This window comes from Gasterosteus aculeatus, chromosome 14 (assembly GCF_964276395.1).
Source record: "Gasterosteus aculeatus chromosome 14, fGasAcu3.hap1.1, whole genome shotgun sequence".
Lineage (NCBI taxonomy): Eukaryota > Metazoa > Chordata > Actinopteri > Perciformes > Gasterosteidae > Gasterosteus > Gasterosteus aculeatus.
Window position 1 is genome coordinate 3,392,318 of NC_135702.1, and position 17,425 is coordinate 3,409,742.

At 49.5% G+C, this 17,425-nt stretch overlaps 1 protein-coding gene across 3 annotated transcripts; it reads left to right on the forward strand.

Annotated features, from left to right (window-relative positions):
• Positions 1–258: 258 nt before the first annotated feature.
• olfm1b (olfactomedin 1b) lies at positions 259–16,033 on the forward strand. 3 transcript variants are annotated; one of them, XM_040197698.2, is made up of 6 exons: positions 291–886; positions 6,450–6,599; positions 7,210–7,365; positions 9,400–9,619; positions 12,611–12,717; positions 13,881–16,033. In XM_040197698.2, exons 1-6 carry the CDS (start codon positions 821–823, stop codon positions 14,553–14,555), a joined length of 1,374 nt encoding a protein of 457 aa, XP_040053632.2. In that variant the 5' UTR covers positions 291–820; the 3' UTR covers positions 14,556–16,033. The 3 variants fall into 3 exon arrangements, with proteins under 3 accessions (XP_077945078.1, XP_040053632.2, XP_040053631.1); XM_040197697.2 differs by lacking the exon at positions 291–886 and adding an exon at positions 4,505–5,258; XM_078088952.1 differs by lacking the exons at positions 9,400–9,619; positions 12,611–12,717; positions 13,881–16,033 and adding an exon at positions 8,591–9,037 and having other exon boundaries at positions 259–886.
• The last annotated feature ends 1,392 nt before the right edge of the window (positions 16,034–17,425 follow it).

Consider the following 17,425-nt stretch of genomic DNA (forward strand, 5'->3'; position numbering starts at 1 on the left):
AGTGACACGAACAACACACCGATAGTACAGCTTCATAGGTGTGAATTCATGAGAACGGATCTAGCATTTTTTTTTAATTGTTTTGTTAATCTACTGTCTTTAATAGTATAATAATAATAATAAACACTAATTGGATGAGGATTTAATGTAGTGTTTGTAATGTAATGTTTGCATGACCGACTAGTTCACACCCCCCCCCCCCCCCCCCCCCTCCTGAATGCTTGCCAAGTTCAAATCTCCCTCTCCTCTCGATGCTGCTTCCGTCTCTCTGCAGCGCGCACAGCGCCGTCACTCGCTCCCTCTTCCCTCCACCGAGAGCTCGCACGGCGGCTTGAGGCGGGGAGACGTAAACTTTCACAGACACGGCTTCGTGTCCGGCAGCGTGCGCGCGTCTTCCGCCCGATGCCCATCGCAGTCCGCCGCAGAAACCAAATAATACAACAACAACAACAGAGAGAGAGAGAGAGAGAGAGAGAGAGAGAGAGAGAGAGAGAGAGAGAGAGGACCGGTTCGAGGCACCGAACCCATCCCGGTATGAAATGAACGTGCCCAGAGACGACTCCGCGCAGCCGATCCGCCGCCGTCTGCCGCTGGGCTGCTGAGGGGATCCAGCACCGATCGCCGTAATAAAAGACAAGAGAGAGCCGGGGGAGGAGGAGGAGGAAGTGGGGGTGGGGGGGGGGGAGAGAAAAACCGAGCGCCTCGCACCGCCAGACGAGAACCGGCGAGGAGAGGACCGCCGCGCGCGAGGGGGTGGGGGACGCGGAGGGACTCGATCTGCATGTGAGACCGGCTGGTCCACGCACACCGGAGGCAAGAGATGCAGCCCGCGAGCAAGCTCCTGAGTCTGGTTCTCCTCATCTTCATGGGCACAGAACTCACCCAAGTAGGTTTTATTGTTTGGTTCCCCCCCCCCCCCCTGTATTTAAAAGCTAAAGAAAATAAATTTAAAAAAGCCGGCGGTTAATTGGCTTCAGATGCACGCAGAGATTAGCCGTTTACCTCGCGTAAAGGGGTCCCCGTGAATTAGCCCTCTACCCCCCCTCAGCCCCCTCGCGTTTAAACAGATTACCGGCCGGGATTACATGATGTGAATGCATTGTGTTGGACGGGCGCGGACGGATCCAGCAGAGCCTCGCACGTCACCCCCACCGACGGGGATGACAAATCGGCCTGATAGAGGGGGGGTGTGTGGGGTGGGGGGGGGGGGTGCAGATTATTGCATGATCTGTCAGTTTTCTCATTAGCAGATGGTCAGATGGATCCATTGCAGGGTTCTTTCTGTACAACATGTAGCTTGTTCTCCAGGAGCCCGTGGTTGAAAATCACAACGGCACAAATCAGATGCAGTGTCAAAGAAGGTGTTTGGAGCATGCTCAATGACCACGGTGGGACTCACTGCTTGCCTTTGTGAAAGGGGGAGGGATTGGGGAGGGGGGGGGGCATTTCTAGCAATGTAAAGCCGCCCAGCTCATCAGTAGTAAACAAATGCGCCGGTCAATAAAAAGCATCTCTGTGATCCTTTACTGGAACTAGTAATTACTTCCTGCTTTCTGGAAGGCCCTTTGCAGCCATAATAGTTGCATTAAGCTGTTGCCTTTATAAATCTTCACGGACAGCATTATGGGGAGGGGAGCGAATTTATGTATCGCCAGGCCCTGCCACCACCAGCGGATTGAAGAATTTGACAATTTAATTGCCCGTGCTGGAACAGACAGTCACATTTCATTTGGCTCTCTCTCGTGTGTGAATCCAATCGTGTTTGGTAATTGGAGACTGCAAAACAAAAAATATCAAACCCGACACGGAGGCATCAACAAATGATCGGCTTTTCCCCCCCAGCATCCGTAATGTGCTCCAAGCCACGAAACTGCATGAAACGTGTTGGGCTGCTTGGAACCCGGCGAGGCCCAACATGTGCTAGAAGAATATTGATGTCACAACCTTGACACGAATATGCCAGCGATATTGATCCCAGCGGATGCGCGAGGGCCGTTTATTCACAGAACGAATGGCGTTCGTGTGGAATTACACGCAGCCGTCACTGGTGCCGCTTCATCTCCCCTTGCACTGAAGCGTCGCACGTGTTCGCCCCCCCCGTCACCTGAAGCGGACCCTCAGCGCGGGGCCGGGGCTGTACGCGCTGATTGACGGAGGCCGGAGGAAGTGACAGCGTCTCCCACTCTGGGTTCGACGGCAGTCAGGGGTCGGGGTCAAGCGGAGGGGGGTGTGGACAGTGGACAGGGGACAGTGTATCTCTGGTGGCCTTGAGAGTGTGTTGTCTGTTTGAAGGTAAGTCCATGTCCAGGAGAGCAGAAACATCAGAGACGGGCTGTATTTATACGGCCCGCCCCCCAGCTATAGAAGCCCACGGCGCACTTCACGGCGGGAAGGCCGGGCCTCTGCACAGCTCATCGCTGTTTGAAGACAAGACGTGAGAGGTGTATCCAGACACCGAAAGGCAGAGGGGGACGTTTCTTCCCTGCCGGATTGCTCATGAGAGCGGCACTCAGTGACCTCAGACGCTGAACAGCGTCTCCTAACGACCACCGGGACAAGGTCTCACTCTAGACGGCGAGGAGGTGGCCTCAACATCTGGCCGTGGCGACCCCGTGGCGAGTCGTCCCGATTAGCGGCTCGCGCCCCTCTTTAATTCCGCCCGGCCCCTTTTTTTTTTTTTTTTGTTGCACCTTCGTCCCCGACCGACCCCGAAGGATTTGTTCTCACGGAGAAGAATAGTAAGCAGCCAGAGAGCGGCATCTGTTTCGGCGCCTGCAGCGGCGCCCACGTCCTTAAGCATCTTCGCAGTCACCTGACAGCACAGATGGCGCCAGGTGACCCAAATACCACAGAGCAAACAAACACGGGGCAAAAGGTCAACATCTGCGCGCCGGGATTTAGACATTCGTATGCATGCACAGTTTATCATTTATTTACTTGTACATGGAAACACCAATTCACGAACACGTCTCCGTTCTTTTTAATGCGAGGAACTGAGACGGAGTTAAGCTGAATTGCAATACGCATGGCAGCTGGGGTTGAAGCTATTTATTATTCAGTATGGTCGGTGAAGCAAGTGGAGAGAGGGAGGCAGCGGGCAGACGAGGAGTAGGTGGAGATACGGTGCATTTTGTGGTTGGAAATGCGATTCTTCACCTGTTTAAGCATCGGATTCTAAGTGTGTCAATGTGGTGATCCACACCGTCTCCAGGATGCGATAGAGTCAAATATTCATGCAAGGTTTTTATATCAGATCGCATAACGTATCATTGAGCGGGTGTTGTTTTTAATGTGCCGGTAAACAGAATTACAGATCAATCCAGCTGAATCTAATGAGTGGTTTGAAACAAGGCGCCGCTCTATAAATTGTCAAATGTTGATTGATTGATTGATTGATTGATTGATGCCATCGAGTCAGGTGTCTTTCCCCAGTGCACCTGTGGCTCCTTCTGCTGTGTTAAAATACGGAGGGCCGAAGCTTTGGATCACCTGTGAGGCTTAGAAGACTAACCGTACCTGGGGGGCTGTGTGATGAGAAGATCTCAACACGAGACCCCCCCCCCTCGAGGGAGAGCAGTGCGAGCTGACCCCCCGCCGAGGCTTCAAAGCGGTGGCGGCATTACTATGCTGCGACCTCTCACCTCAAAGGTCATGGGGAAGTAGGAGGGACAAGAAAGGCGGGATAGGTGGTGGTGGTGGTGGTGGGGGGGGGGATTCAGTGAATGTCACCTTTTCTCTGACTGTCATTCAGTAGAATTATCTGACAGAAATAGCTGTGGACACACAAGCTGCTCGGGGGACCTCGTGTATCAGCAGAGCTGCTCCACCGTCTGGAGCCTTTGGCCCCTGATGACGACGGAACGACGAACTCTTTCAAGCAACGCACTCGTGTTTTAACTCTTAGCAGTAACCGTGCAGCCGCTGCATGGAAATGTGACTAATGTAGTCGTGGGAAGTTTGTTTTATTGACGAAATGTCGATTTTAAGGAAAAACCTCTTTTTGCATCAGTCGTGCTTTTGATTTTGATTTTCCGCAACGCCCTCGGCAGCTGCAAGAGGGCGCCACAGTCCCGCGAATGAAATAAAACGTTCCCCCTCTGAGCTCGATGCATCCGATCACCCATCAATAATAATAAAAACAGCCCCGAGTTCTCGCACCTGCCGAAAAAATACATTCTGCACGCGCGTTTTTTTTTTAATTTTTTATTGTGTCAAACCCTCGATTCGTGTGGACCGTGTGTCCGTTTACGTCGCTGTGACGTGCGCGTTTTGGCCCGAACGAGCGTCCCCGCGCACGATCATCCGGAGCAGGTCTGGAGGCCCCCCTCTCCTTATGGTCCTTTGGACAAAAGACATGTCACGATGATCCTTCAGCATCACTGTCTGCCAAACCTGCACTGCCTCTTGTCATTGGGTGGAAGAGGTGGAAGGGGTGGGAGGGGGGGGGGGGGGGTGATGAGCGCCATCTCACATCTCTCCACAAACGCCCCCCAAAGTTGGCTGACATCATTGCGTCTGGCGATACAGATGGATCCGTAGTACCTCCCTCCCTCCCTCCCCCCCCCCCCCCCCTTCCCTCCTCCCTCCTCTCGCCCCGCTCGTAGCCGCCTCTGTGCGTGCAGTCGGTGGCACTTCATCACGGAGCGCACTCGAGGCAGGAGGCGGACCGTCGGGCGTGAACCAAATAGTAACGGTGCACCGGAGAGGCAGCAGTGTGCGGGACAGCGCGTGCAGAGGAGCTACCCAGAAGACCCCTCCAACCCGCCCGCCGGGTGTTTTTCCATCTTTTCATTTTCCACTGGAGCAATTTGTTGCAGTTTAAAAAAAAAAAATTGAATTGTTCTTTTTTCTTTTCCCGTGCCGATCCGGTTCCGTTCAGCTCGTCACTTTCGCGTCCGACCCGTTCGTCGCCTGCGCTTCGTCGGAGATGTCCAAAAAAAGACCCGCCGAGCCGGAGTCCCGGGTGAAACAGCAAGCCGCTCTGGGCAACATGACTCGCCTACCTGGTTTCTCACCGCAGGGGTCTGTAGAATGAAAACGGCTTTTAAAAAAATAAATAAAATAAAAATAAAAAAATAAATAGATAAAAGTCCAAGCCGCGCGCAAGGATGTCGGTTCCCTTGCTGAAGATCGGCGTCGTGCTCAGCACCATGGCGATGATCACCAACTGGATGTCGCAGACCCTCCCCTCTCTGGTCGGGCTTAATACCACCAAGCTCACGGCGGCGCAGGGAGGGTTCCCGGACCGGAGCATTGGAGTAAGTGCGCAACTTTCGCATATTTTTCCTGCAGCTGCTTGAGTTTTTTTTTTCTCCTCCTGAATGAATGTTGCAATTACATTTGAAAGGTCAAACATATGTCCGCTTTGTGTTGAAACGTTCAAAAAAAGAGAGAGTCCTGTCAAAGTGATGCGCTCTGCTGGACGCGTGAAAAAGTGGGAAATTTTCTCGCGTTTTGATGTTTAACCCCCCTCCTCCCCCCGAAGTTATCGGCCGTTTTTCCTTCTTCCCTTGTATTGGTACAAATAAGAGATCCATTGTAGGGAATTAAGCGATTGACATGAGTGATGTACAGGCAGCCCCCCCCCCCCCCCCCCCCCCTCCGCCCTCCCTGTCTGAAAACAGCGGGGCGGAGAGGGGGAGGCAGGAGGGAGGGAGGGGGAGGTCGCCCTTCTCCTTTTCCCAGGAATGAGCGAGGCGTTCAAAGCCCTGGTTCTGTAATAGAGTCGAGATGAAGCGCTTCTTTGTTTCTCTGAGCTGAGGTGAAGATGTGAGCGCTCCTCAAGTGGAGGTTCTGCCTGTCATCTAGATGAAGGGATGTTTGAAAAGCAGAGAACTGATATTTTGATATTTACTCGGTTATCCTGGACGTGGCACGTTTGTGTTACGATTAGGAGAAGATTGTTCCCGTGACCTACACCAGTATTTATTCATATATATTTTTTTTTGGTGGGGGGGGGGTTGAGTTGTAGTCCTACGGATGCACAGCAGGATGTCGAGGCAGAAGCTTGATTTTCCTTTTGTCTCGTCAGCACATCCTTCGGCGGCGAGCGGAGCCGCCATGGTTGCTCCTTCACTCCTTCTCCCTGATTGACTCAATCAGCAGATCTCCCCCCCTGATTTTTTTCGCTGATGCTGTGATAAACATCTTTCTCAAAGTCACTCAGTCAGTCTTACTCATTCTCTGGGACACCCCCCCCCGCCAACTCTTTCTGACGTTGCACGGCGTAGCTTTACACGCTGTGATGGTGCAAAACGGGTGGAGCCTGTTGGTTTGTGGCGTCCCGCGGGCGCAGTTCTCCTAATGGGCAAACAGCAGCAAAGTGACCTTTGTAATTTCACAGAGAAACACGCCAGCGTGGGTTTTTTTTTCTTCCCGTGGGACCTTCGCGTCTTTCTCCGTCCTTCGTCTCTGAGCTGTCCTTCCTCTGTCCACGGCCTCGTCCTCAGGTGTTGCCGGCGAACCCGGAGGAATCGTGGCAGGTGTACAGTTCGGCCCAGGATAGCGAGGGGCGGTGTGTCTGCACTGTGGTGGCGCCTCAGCAGTCCATGTGTTCACGGGACGCCCGCACCAAACAACTGAGGCAGCTGCTCGAGAAGGTAATTCACCGGGCCGAACTCCTCTGCAACTCATCACCGTAGCAATCAAAGTCACGCAATACCCTTTGGTCCTTTTAGCGGCAGTACATCACGCACAAAGACACACACACACACGGGCTTACCTGTGTTTGTGATCTGCCTGTTGGACAAGAATAGGAACCATGCTCTAATGAGCTCCCCAGGAACCCAACGCGCATCACGGGAGGCCGCTGCACGCCCATTAGTTTCTATTGCGCTGCACACGGCCAGGGTAACTCGTCTAATGATGCCACCCAACCCAATAGAGGTTCATACTAAAGGAACATTTAAGCACTTAAATAAAGAGTTAATGCAGCCGATCAAGACAAATAAATACACACGTCAACCGATATTTCGCAAATGTCTTAACAGTATGCATTCCACACTTCCACCATGTGTCTGAGGCCCCTGACTATAGTTGGCCCGGTGTCAGAGTTTGTGAGTCACTGAAGGAGAGCGCCGAGCCAAAACAACATGTTGACAGTCTGCTGCGTTTCCCCCGGTGTCTCATGCTCATTGCTCCAACTAGACTGTAATAAATCGAGATTGGTTTTCATGACTGGGTCCGATTTGTATCCATTTGGCACCTCAGGTCCAGAACATGACCCAGTCCATCCAGGTCCTGGACCAGCGAACCCAGAGGGACCTGCAGTATGTGGAGAAGATGGAGGTCCAGCTCCGTGGTCTGGAGACCAAGTTCAGGCAGGTGGAGGAGAACCACAAGCAGAATATTGCCAAGCAATACAAGGTACGGAGCCAGATCTCCAGCCACTGACCCAACCGCCATTCTGTCATCCACCATACGCCGCTTATCCCATTTCATCACTTTGTGTTCCCAACCATTATACAACATAATAAGAAATTATTATTATATTCCAACTCACTTTATGAACCCATTTTAATGTGGAAGAATTTTACCAACAAGATATCTGCACATGGGACACACAAGTTTAACTAATATTATCAAAGAGTAGAAACTAAATCCCTGGCTTTTTTTCCCTTAAAGGGCCGGTGTGTGAAAACGGAATGTAGTATTAGTAGAATAGTTACCCGAGATAATGCAATCGCTGTGCTTTCGTTATCTTAGAATAAACCACGCGGAGCCGGTTCTCCTCGCAGAATCTGTCTCACAGAACCATGTTTGTGTAGCGGCCCAGAACGAACCAATCACCGGCTCTAATTGAGGCCGTTGGCGTGTCGGCTAGCTGTTAGCATACAACCGCCGGTGCAATCTGCGAACTCCCTGCTAGACGCTTTAATATCCTACGCACGGGCCCTTTAAAAGGTTTACTGACCAGAACAAATACCATAAACATACAATATATGGATTGAATATTTTGGGTCATAGAATCTTAAAGCCCAGATAACATTAGCAAATGACTTTGTTTATCTGACTAACAGTCCAAGACGGAGAAACCTGGCATGTCTCTTCAAATAATGAACTGAAATTGAGGGATTCGTTCAAACAATGACTTTATCGATCAAACAATTTTCAAAATAGCGGACAATTATCCAGCAACCGTCTTCATAATTGCACAATTGACCGATGTTTTAAGCTCTCGAGTGCTGAACGTTGTCCAAACACAAGCAGCCATACAAAAACTGAAGTGTAAAGAAAAAGTGAACAAGACAAATACGATGCCACGTTTAAGCAACACTGCTAACAGATTTCTGCCGTCACCGTTGAAAACGTTGAGGTTCATTAGCCCCGCCCCCTTCGCCTCACCCCACTCAACACCACTGTTTCACTTGTATTCTTACCTGCGCCCTCGCCGCCGCGCCAACACACGCGTGTTGGATCACCGCTGCATGCTCACTACACCTCATGCCACCAACCGCCCATTCAGTGTGCAATTATCTGTAAGTTGTCTTAAGTGCATATACTAACTGCGTGTGCGATTGTTTGTGTGTCTTGTCAGCTAGGTTAGCAAGCTCTAGCCCCTGTCAACAGTTTGTCATTTTCTTGCTTGCAGGGCTAACTTTAAGAAATGTAAAGAGAGCCACAGGGAAGAAGAGGCAGGTCAATTCCAGATTCCCCTGAACTGGGCCACAGTACTGAGAGCATTTGGGCGTCAAACAGTTAATTTACCGTTAGCACCATTAAGACTAAGAAACCCCAGCCTTCTCCCACTCCGACCCACCACTGATCTCTTCCTGCATGTTACTGCTGTCAAAGTTTCCCCATTTACAAGCTTTCTTTTTCAAACGTAAATACATTTATTATCAATATTATTATCGATTGCTGTTATTCTTTTGGCTTTTGTCTATGCATATTTGGTTTCTCAACAAATCTACACGTAAAAACTATAGACGTAAAAATTCGAGTCACTTTGTTGTGTGTGACATGTAAAAGCATGTAACCCTTAATACAATGTTGCATTTTAAACGATGATGACCAATAAAGAGCTTTCCCAATTGTTGTCGGTGTACCGAGGGCTTGCTTTTTAACGGCTGGTCACTGCCGGGGACGGAGCCGCAAGACGTAAGACGAGTGTCACCTGGGTTTGTTTGCTCAGACACACACACACACACACACACACACACACACCTGCACAGACGAAACACAGCCGCTCACACACGCAAACACTGAACGCAGACACAAACAGGGGGTCAGGGAAGAGACAGGACAGAGTTAAGAGTAGCCAGGTTCAGACAGGTGTTATTATCATCCCTCCCCCCCCCCCCCCCCCCCCCTCTCCACCCTTTTTTTTCCTTTTTCTTTTATGGACAGTGTCCTCTTGTCGCGCATGACACTCAACCGAGCTTATTCTAATCCTTCCAGGCCATAAAAGCGAAAATGGAGGAGCTTAGACCGTTGATACCAGTGTTGGAGGAGTACAAAGCCGATGCCAAATTGGTATTGCAGTTTAAGGAGGAGGTCCAGAATCTGACGTCAGTTCTAAGCGAACTTCAGGAGGAGATGGGGGCCTATGACTACGAGGAGCTCCACAACAGAGTGTCAAATCTTGAGGAGAGACTGCGAGCATGCATGCAAAAATTAGGTAGGCCCAGAAAGTTGTTGGCACACACTTTGCTTGAAACACGTGCATACATTAACACTCACCCCCCCTCCCATTTCCCCCCCCCCACTACCCCGCTGACATGTAGTATGTTGTGAGTGGCCAGAGAGAGACATCCTCAGGCATATTCACACAGTCCAGAACATCACAGGAACATTACGTGTGGTTGAAATGCACATTACACATGACTCACAAGGCAATCGCCATCCAGCCTTTATGGTTGTGTTTCATGGGGCCCCCGGCCCCCGACAGACTTTCATATTGGTGCATTTTTACATTATCAAAGTGGTTTGATTTGTGAAGTCCGTTACAGGGCCACGCGTGTACTCGTAGAACTGGAATGCATCGGGGTTACTTCTATATCCTCCGTGTTTCTCCTTCGACGGTCAGCCAGTCGATCAAAGAAAAGGAATATGATTACTTTCTTTACTGTTTATTGGGCAGAACATACTTACAGATGACACACCGGGTTTTTGAAATTGTTATAAATATTTATTCCACTGCTTAAGAAAATGTTATTGAATACATTATTAGTTGATAGATGAACATATCTTAAATGCCGTCAGTCAGTTTAACTTTATTTGTTTGGACATGTTACATCAGAATATGCAAAACCAGCCTCCTGTGATGAAAGAGACGGCATTCGGTGTTTTACACTCACACACACACACACAAACACCGATGAGTAAGAGAGGTGCTGAGAGGAAGTTTCTATCACAGACTTATCTTTGGTTTTCACTCCGTCTCAGTCTCTTCACACCTCTGTCACAGCCCACAGTGCTAATACATTCACACCCACACTACAGTGACTATGATAAATTACAAGAGCAGAGACACTTACACGCCGCACATCACGGGTATATTGTGTCCTCGTTTGGAAATATTCACGGTGCAAAATGACAGAATGGAATTGGGGGGGGGGAAACAACTTTTGGTTACAAAACCTACTGTTCATTTTGGACAGCTGCCCCCCCCCCCCAGTTACCATTCCAGTCATTTCTCCTCTTCATTCATGCACATATGAGTTGCATGTTGTTTTATTGTCACAACCCGTCGGACTGGAGTGAGAGGCTTCTCCGTGTCTCTGCACTCAGCTCGATGCACATGTCTTTCCTCACCTGCCACAGCGTGTGTGTGTGTGTGTGTGTGTGTGTGTGTGAGAGAGGGGTCAGACGAGATAAAGCAGAGGTCACCCTGCGAGGAACTGGCTCGGGGAGGAACAGAGGGTGGCTCTTCCTTTCATCTCCACACGATTGCAGAGGCACTCGCGCACACAAACGCACCCGGCTGCACTCTCGTTATTGAGATTACATCTGCAGATTAACAGGAGGGTGTGTGAGAGAAAAAAAAAAAAAAAAGCGTGAGTAAAGAAGGCAGGATGAATTTGAGCAGTGAATAATAGATACAGCGCCGGGAGGGATTGACAGGAGGTGGTGAGGGCGAAGGAGAGAGGGTGATAAAGTGAAGGCGAGCCGGGAAAGTGAAAGAGAGTAACTGGGGTCCCTGCAGAGCTGTCCTTCAAGCCGGAGAGACTAACAGGCCGGCGGCTGCGGGGACACAATGGCCATCGATCAGCGGGACACGCCAGCTTGCTGGGACAATAATCAAATAAATAAATCACCCCTCGCCGTGCCCCGGCGCCACGGAGGCACAGAGAGCTTGAGGCAAAGAAAATCCAGCCGCGTCACCCTGAAGCTGATGAATGGAGCTGCAAAGTCACAGCAGCACATGAACACCCCCCCCCCCTCCGCTACCTGCTTTGCAGCCATTGTTCTCACCCTCCATTTCCTCTGGAGAGAATGCTATTACGAGGCATAATGTATAGCCGAGTTCACCTGCCACCGGATCAATATTTCTCTCTTTGCAAATATCAATGCGTCTCTCATTTTTATTAGTTTTCCCTCGCCCTCATTCTTATAATACAGTGATAATAGAGTGACACTTTATTGGCGTTTGGCACTTTAGGCTGTTGTTTCTAATGCACTGATGTGGAAATATGGAGACTTCACTACAAAGAAGTCACACAAGTGGTCGGAGAAAACGATTTATTTGGCATCAAACAACTAAATGTGATAGCAAATATTGCTCTTTTCCAGGAATAAAGTGTTCGTTCGTTCCAAATCCTGGATGTGGCGATGGGGATTTTTGTGATAGTAAGCTCCAGTTCCCATCAGGTTTCCCATCGGCTCCGACCACGTGGACCCATCAGTGTTCTCCCCAGCAGCCTGCAACCCCAGTAGCATCTAAAGATAGACGCCGTGATTACAGAAGCTACCGAATAAATCAATGGCCGATGTACTGCCGCCGTCCTTAATCCCACTGAGCCTTACGTAAGGGACTCAACCCCCACTGGAAATAGTAAACACCGCTTATGTGACCATGTGTTGGTCTCTCGGCCCACCGCTGAGGTGTGATGCTCACACATAATCACGGACCCAAACACACAAAGACACGCGATAGTTTTAGCATGAGAGGAAAACAATTCTGACCCGATAAGAGAGTGAGAGTGACTTAAAAAAATAAAACAATCAAGAACAGTAGATATGCTGTGGAGCTAGAACACGGCACGTTGCCGCTCTTTAAGCCTTTTCACTGTTGGAAACCTCCTCTGTCATAACGAATGGATGAGGTGCAGCGGTGTTCTGAGCAGGTAGGAACACGGAAACCAGCCTCGGCTTTTTTGTCAAACTCCCATTAACACCTTGATCGTCAGTAATTAACACTCGAGCGGCTTGCGGCGGCAGAGCCCAGAGCTTTCTCACATATCCACGCACCGAGACTAAAACGGGCATCGGCATGTGAGAGCCGAATAATGAGCACCTCATGCACAGCGCCACACGGGGAGAAAAAAAAAAAAAGGCCTTCACTCCCTCGGTCTGACTCTCTGGCGTTTGGATGTGAAGTAAATTAAAGGGATCCGTTGTGAAATGGTTGTCGCTCTAGATGTTCCCATCTCAACTGTTTCCCTTGCAGCGTGCGGCAAGCTGACGGGCATCAGCGACCCCATCACCATCAAGACGTCTGGGTCCAGGTTCGGCTCCTGGATGACCGACCCGCTGGCACCCGAAGGAGACACGCGGGTATGTACGGCTGCGCGCGTGGGTGAGAAGCTGAAAACCAGTTATTAGTTGATTGACAAGAAGGTGATCTGCATCAGACTTTACCAAAAGTAATTATTTCCAGATTGTCTCTGTCTCTTATATTCTTCAATGAGATCAACAAAATGTCTCATGCAGAGATTGAGAATATTAGCAGAGTGCCTTGAGCAGGAGAAGCTGAACTTTTATGTAATAAGGGGTGTGTTTACTCACTTTCCTGTTCTCGGCAGATCAAAACGGAATTGGTTTCTGTTGGTTTGATAATCTTTCATCACTAAAACAAAAGGAAAAATGCCAGTGATAAATCTGTAGGGGTTTTAACAGGAAGCTTTTAAAAAGAGGGTTTATATGTCGGCTGTACGCTCTTTGTGTTCATAAGAAACATTATAAAGCGGCAAAGAGGCGTCACATGGGGGACAGCAGCATACCATACATGTCTAAATGGACCCTTCCCCTCCTGTGGGCTCAATGCAATGACAACACAGACTGTACTTTAAATTATCCAGCAGCCAGGGTGATATTTACTGCTGACTGAGATTATATCAGCATACTGTAAAAGCAACTTTTTTTGTTGGAACTAACACATTTTAAACTGAACACATGAGAGATGTGCTGCGTTGTCAAAGAGCGGAAAGCGGAGAATGAACCAAATTGACGGGAGGAGACAGTTCTGAGCAATGTCTTTTCATCTCTTTGTTTCCATACCGTGGACCTTTTTTTGGGTCCCGGACCCTTGGAGACCCGCTTCGGTGATATCAATCGTTCTCTGAGATGAAGGAACTGTTTGAGCCACTGGTTCGGGAGGGGGGTGGAGGGGGGCAGCAGGAAGCCGGGTGGAGGCTGAGACAAGTCTTTTATTTATCTGGAACGATGGGCATTACTCCAGCGGGGGGGGGGGCGGTTCTTGACACCATGCGGCTGTCACGGATCTGGATCCGGTCCGACTTAATTGGAATGCGTGTTGAGTGGCGGGATTTGTTTCATTCTGTGATCTGCTTAAAGGATTCAGGTGTTCTTGGCACACTGCCGACGACACGTGGGGGTGGTGGTGGTGGTGGTGGTGTTGGTGGGGGGTGTCTGGCTTCGAGGTGCTGCTGTGTCTGGTCCTAATTCACCTTTTATTCCCCTCTCGCCGGGATGTTTAGGTCTGGTACATGGATGGTTACCACAACAACCGCTTCGTGCGGGAATACAGGTCGATGCAGGACTTCATGACGTCGGACAACTTCACGTCCCACCGGCTGCCCCACCCGTGGTCGGGGACGGGTCAGGTGGTCTACAACGGCTCCATCTACTTCAACAAGTTCCAGAGCCACGTCATCATCAAGTTCGACTTCCGCACCTCCTCCATCAGCAAGTCCCGGCAGCTGGACTACGCCGGCTTCAACAACGCGTACCACTACGCCTGGGGAGGCCACTCCGACATCGACCTGATGGTGGACGAGGGGGGGCTGTGGGCCGTCTACGCCACCAACCAGAACGCCGGCAACATTGTCCTCAGCAAGCTGAACCCCAACACCCTGCAGATCGTCAAGAGCTGGACCACCAACCACCCGAAGAGGAGCGCCGGAGAGTCCTTCATGATCTGCGGCACGCTCTACGTCACCAACGGCTACTCGGGGGGCACCAAGGTGTACTACGCCTACTCCACCAACTCCTCCACCTACGAGTACATCGACATTGCCTTCCAGAATAAGTACTCGCATATCTCCATGCTGGACTACAACCCGCGCGACCGAGCCCTCTACGCCTGGAACAATGGCCACCAGGTTCTCTACAACGTCACCCTGTTCCACGTCATCCGCTCAGAGGAGCTGTAACCACGGAACGCGGGTCACGAACGTGAATACATTCTGTCTGTGTAGAGGTGTCCCTATATAGGAAAATATATAAGCCTGTACGGCGAGATCGTTCTATTTATAATATCAGACAAATTCTACTGAGAGACTGCATCCACACAATGGATTGAATGTGCATTTTTAATGAGACTGAAAAAATATATATAAAATTGAAGGGTTTCATTCCAAAATGTGATATGTTTGTTACAGAAAGAAAAGCTTTACCTGTTCATATCACAGTATCAAAGATGATTGTTAATAAAACCAATGCTTTTTGTACATAAAGGTCTTAATATAACTCTAATAGTTACCCATGGTAGACATTATTTTAACAGCTGCCCTGCTTTTATCAGAGGTATTTTATTTTGGAATGAAACTCTTTAATTGTTTGACATAGAAAACGATTGTAACAGTAGACTAATATATCAGATTTAAAACAATAAGATCAGATGCCAAAAAAAAGAAATCATCACGCCTTTTTTCATATTATGGAATATCAATCCAAGCCCATTCCTTCGGCTACGGTTCCTCTGCAGAATCCCTCCCTGCAGAACTTCCCTCTGGGCCGACGGGGATCCCCGGACAAAGACTGCTGGTAGCAAACTGTTGGATCCCCGAGGCCTCGTGGACTCACGGGAAGGCGGGAGGTCAGTCTGGTCAGAAGACCCGTCGGACCTGACGGCTGCAGGCCCGTCATTTTGTGTTTATCAAGAACAGTAGCAAATCAAAATGTCCGTAGAGAAGCAGCAAAAAAACAATAAGAACGTCCACTAAAAGACCTGAAGGCACTGACTGTTGGCAGCGCTGTTGTTTGACATGATTTCCCCGTGTTAGTGACTATGTGTGAACAAGGCTTTCTTTGCATGAGTGTTTTCACTCCGGTCCGCTCTTCTGAATGTCTTTTGCTTATGATACCGTAAAAAAAGAATGGCGGGAGGGAGACGGTGGGGAACAAGGTAGAATAACTTTGCGGTTTGCAAACGTATTTACATGTTTTCCTGCTTCTCTCCACTTGGTTCCTCTTTAATTCATTTTCCTTGCAAACATGTTATTTTTTCAAATGTTCTTGTATCACTGTAACTGTTGGCACCGGTTTTGCCTCTCTGTGTTTGTTTATTTGGACTGCGGGGGATGATTCTATCTAGCTCACATATCTCTGAAAAAAAGGAACAAAAAAAAAAAAAAGAATGTATTGAGTATTGTATTCCGGGAACTTGGTCCTCCTATTTTCAATTCACATCATGCGCCTGTAGTAGAGAGAGGGTTTTTTATAGAGGATAATCCTGCCTCGTCCCGTGTTACCCCCCCACCCACCCACTGCTAGTGGAGGATAATGCTGTTTAAATGTATTCCCTTGCAGGGGACAAAAGCTTTTCACCCTTTTTGCGCTTTGCTGGACATGTGTTGTATCTGAGATGAGATAGTTAATGATTCGTGTCAATAAAAACAGAGAAATCTAACGCTGGGATTGTTGCCTTAAAGATGCGACAGCACGGGTGCCGAGTGCACGGCCGTTCATCAATTTTATATCAAAACTAATCCGCTTAATTCCTCCCTTTTGAGTTAACTCCTTCATTAAGATTGCACGGCGAGGTCTCGCCGGTTGTGGGAAACGATTAAGACCACTTAGACGCTGTGTCACATGTTTAACGGGGTCTTGAAGCGATGCTGCGGATCTCTTGAGTGAAGAAATAACACCCTCTCCCTCTGGTGAATTACAAGTTGAATTCATACAGAGTAAGATGCACAGTTCCTTAGCTCACTGGCTTTAGCCGCTAGCCTTACGTAGCCTACTGGTGTAGCTGACGGAGGCACATGTTAGCTTTATTGCCACTTGGGCCAAAATGGTGGTTGTTCATTAGAAATCCAATGCAAAGGAACTGCAGATACACGCCGGCTGTGCTGATACCTTCGTCTTATTTGTTGTCTGTTGTCTAAACCCTATTTGTGTTTCCCTCTATCGACATTTCCTCCTGTGTTGTGATGTCTCTTTATCGAGGCAAAACTGAGCACTTTTTGGACGCTCAACATTTTCCTCCCCTTCTTTGTTCTCCACGCAATCTCGCTTCACCCCGACCTCCGCCATCTTTTTCATCAGGCCAGCCTTCTTTTCCCGCTCTTTGTTGCTCCCTCTCCGCCGCCGCCGCCTCTTAGCCCTCTGATGTTTCAATCGATGAATAAATGATTGCTTCTATTTTCACTCCCAGTGGTCGGGCCAACACCGGCTGCTCCCCGCTCCCCAGAAAGAATTTCGAGATTTGGGAGACACGGAGAAACACGCCCCGGCGGAATGTCTCGCAGCGAATGCCGCTGATGAGATGTCAGGCGGGAGCTGAACATATCTTTAAGCTGGGATTGGCGCATCAGGACGCTTGACAGCAGTCCCTCTGGTCCCCAAGCCCCCCCCCCCCCCCCCCCTCCATCACCCACCCCCACCACACACGCCTACGTTGCATTTCATTTCATCATTTTTAACGTCCTGCACCACCGTCTTGTTTACTGCTGACTTAAATAAGTGCACTTAGCTAATTATCGGGTTTACACCGATGTGCACGCCCTCCAAACGCCATGACTGCCACAGTAGCACTACTCGGAGGGTCGGGAAGGACACAGTCAGAGCGTCGACCTTGCTTTGGCCAGCTGTAAGGTGCATTATTCCCGCAAGGGCAAAACCACTCATACAAGTTTAGTGCGCATGTGCCAACACGAGGGTTTCACGAATGCTGCATAGCGCTGCGGTTTCCACGTTATATATTGCTGCAAAGTCAATAAGAAATGGGATGGTTTGTTGTCACGGCGTTTGGCACCATGATACACAATTCACTCTTGAAAATGACTCTCAGGCCGCTTCT